The sequence below is a fragment of the Leptonychotes weddellii genome, unplaced genomic scaffold (genome assembly GCF_054177405.1).
Source record: "Leptonychotes weddellii isolate Sample4059 unplaced genomic scaffold, ASM5417740v2 HiC_scaffold_21478, whole genome shotgun sequence".
Lineage (NCBI taxonomy): Eukaryota > Metazoa > Chordata > Mammalia > Carnivora > Phocidae > Leptonychotes > Leptonychotes weddellii.
This window is the reverse complement of record NW_027802530.1, coordinates 1-2,994: the sequence shown is the minus strand read 5'-3', so window position 1 is coordinate 2,994 and position 2,994 is coordinate 1. Positions and strand designations below refer to the sequence as shown.

At 60.2% G+C, this 2,994-nt stretch overlaps 1 protein-coding gene across 1 annotated transcript; it reads left to right on the top strand.

Moving 5' to 3' along the window:
- The first annotated feature begins 320 nt into the window (after positions 1 to 320).
- On the top strand, positions 321 to 2,988 carry S1PR3 (sphingosine-1-phosphate receptor 3). The gene has a single exon (XM_081810285.1). It carries the CDS (start codon positions 1,722 to 1,724, stop codon positions 2,850 to 2,852), a length of 1,131 nt encoding a protein of 376 aa, XP_081666411.1. The 5' UTR covers positions 321 to 1,721; the 3' UTR covers positions 2,853 to 2,988.
- The last annotated feature ends 6 nt before the right edge of the window (positions 2,989 to 2,994 follow it).

Genomic DNA, 2,994 nt, shown 5'->3' with positions numbered 1-2,994 from the left:
GTAAAAAGTGGCGAGTGGGCTCAGGGAGGCCTGGAGGGGCTGGGCTGACTCCAGAGTGTTGCAGAGCAGGAGGAATTTGACTCAGGGCGTGAAGGACAGGCCGGAGTTAGAGAAAGGTGCAGGAGCGGCCCACCGAGCTGACCCGTGCGTCTCCAGGGGCATCTACTGACCTGCATGCAGCGCGCAGGCGGCCCCCGGAGGCCAGGGCCCACGGGGTTTCTGGAACAGCCGCGCATGCAAGCTCTGGCACATTGGGAGAAGTCTCCACAGCAAAGGAACAGAGCGGCTCTTTCTGACCTCAGAGAACCGAGCCCCCTGATGGACGGGGGGATCTGACAGCCTCCCAGGCCCCACCAGTGCCCGCAGGGCCGGGAAACAGTGACCTAGAGGGAGTGGGGGACCCACGGAGTTTCTCTCCTTCTCGTCCGAGAGCAGCCGCCCACGCTGTGCCCCTGAGTCCTTCCAGGACTGAGACCCTCTTGGGCCTTCTTGGTACCTAGCAAGATCCCACCACACCCCAAAATGCAGCCCCCATATCATTTGGGGAGCTGTCTGTCTTTGAACCCAACTTAGGGCTATGGCTTAAACGTTGTAAAAGTAAAAAAATACTCATCACTGGACACTCAGAGGGCTGTTTTAAGCTAATCTCATTTGATTGTAGCAGATATTGAAGCATATATTTCTAATTTAAAATCAGTGGGTCCACTGAAAGCCACGTCCAGCTGTGACGTCACACGAGGTGATGAGCACGGCCCCAGGTGGGGGTGGGAAGTATCTGGAGGGGAGGGGAGATTAAATCCAGGGCCTTCGAGGGCCTGGCCCTTGGCTTCCCACCTTCACTGTGTCCCTAGACCCCCAGGTGGGTCGTTTCTTTCTGTTCACTTGCATGGCTTCAGTTTGGGGGTTCAGACAGTTTGATCTGAACTCTGAGTTTTCAGCCATGTCCAGAGCCCGAGTGCTCATCCCTGCCCTTCCTCCCATCACCCCCGTGGAGGTACGGGTTTGGGTCCAGCTCTGCCTCACACTGCCCTTCCTTCCGTGGCCGCGTGGCCCTGTCTCCGGCCTCTCCTGGGGGCCGTCGGGACCCGACTCTGTCCCCAGCCCTGGTCCCAGGGATGCTGTCAGGGCTGCAGGTGCTTCACCACGTGGCTTCAGGCTCACCAGGGGGCTTCCTGGAGGCGTCATTCCGGTTCCATCCTATTGCATTGTCCTGGGATGATCCTGTCTGTCTCCTGGTCGCGGGGAATCATGGTTTGGCAACTCCAGTGCGGTGGATCAAGGATGCACAGTTAGCACTCACGAGTGCCTTGGGATTCCCCGATGGATGTTTATTCGGTCTGTGTGTCATTGTTACATGAGTGAACGACCGTGGCACTCACGCACTGATCTCCCTCCCGGGGGCTGCAGACACCAAGTGGCTTCCCGTGGCCGCCTCAGCCCCCGGGGAGCTCTGGGCCCCTGCGTGACCAGCCGTTTGCACACTTGCGGAGTTCAGGTGCCTTCCTCCAACTCTGCTGTGGCCGCTGCCCCTAGGTGGTCCCTGATCACCTTCATCGCTGGGCATCCCTCTTTTCTCTTTGCAGGCTCCTGCTCTGCACGCCCTGGCTGGGATCCGGCCCGGGCCACCCTTGAAGCCTGAGCCGGAGCCTGTTCTCCCGAGATGGACATGCCCAGGGCGCCCTCTGGTGGGATCCGGAGCTGAGCCTCTGTGCGCCCGAGCCATGGCCACGGTCCTGACGCCGCGCCCCAAGCCCGGGAACCAGACCCTGTACGAGCACTACAACTATGTGGGCAAGCTGGAGGGCAGGCTGAAGGAGGCCCCCGAGGGCAGCGTGCTCACCACCGTGCTGTTCCTGATCATCTGCAGCCTCATCGTGCTGGAGAACCTCATGGTTCTCATCGCCATCTGGAAGAACAATAAATTCCACAATCGCATGTACTTCTTCATCGGCAACCTGGCTCTCTGTGACCTGCTGGCCGGCATCGCCTACAAGGTCAACATTCTGATGTCAGGCAAGAGGACGCTGAGCCTGTCTCCAACAGTCTGGTTCCTGCGGGAAGGCAGCATGTTCGTGGCCCTCGGGGCGTCCACCTGCAGCTTGCTGGCCATCGCGATCGAGCGGCACTTGACTATGATCAAAATGAGGCCGTACGACGCCAACAAGAAGCACCGTGTCTTCCTTCTGATCGGGATGTGCTGGCTCATCGCCTTCTCGCTGGGCGCCTTGCCCATCCTGGGCTGGAACTGCCTGCACGACCTCCCCGACTGCTCCACCATCCTGCCCCTCTACTCCAAGAAGTACATCGCCTTCTGCATCAGCATCTTCACGGCCATCCTGGCCACCATCGTGGTCTTGTATGCACGCATCTACTTCCTGGTGAAGTCCAGCAGCCGCAGGGTGGCCAGCCCGCACAACTCGGAGCGCTCCATGGCCCTGCTGCGGACCGTGGTCATCGTGGTGAGCGTGTTCATCGCCTGCTGGTCCCCGCTCTTCATTCTCTTCCTCGTCGACGTGGCCTGCAGGGTGAAGGAGTGTGCCATCCTGTTCAAGGCCCAGTGGTTCATCGTGCTGGCCGTGCTGAACTCAGCCATGAACCCCGTCATCTACACGCTGGCCAGCAAGGAGATGCGGCGGGCCTTCTTCCGGCTGGTCTGCACCTGCCTGGTCCGGGGCTGGGGCGCCCGCTCCTCGCCTGCCCAGCCTGCTCTCGATCCCAGCAGAAGCAAGTCCAGCGGTAGCAACAACAGTAGCCCCTCGCCAAAGAGCAAGGAGGACTCTCTGCAGAGAGCCGCCTCGCCCTGCGTGACCGACAGGAACAAAACGGTGCAGAATGGGACCCTCTGTAAGTGAGAGCAGCGGCCTCCAGGAACAGGGATCCTTACACATCCACGGGACAAGGGGTGCTCTGCTCACAGCCACGGTCTTATTTATTGCATGCCTCAACCCGGGAGCTCCAGAGCTGGGGCTCGGGAAACCTATTTGCCAATAGCCT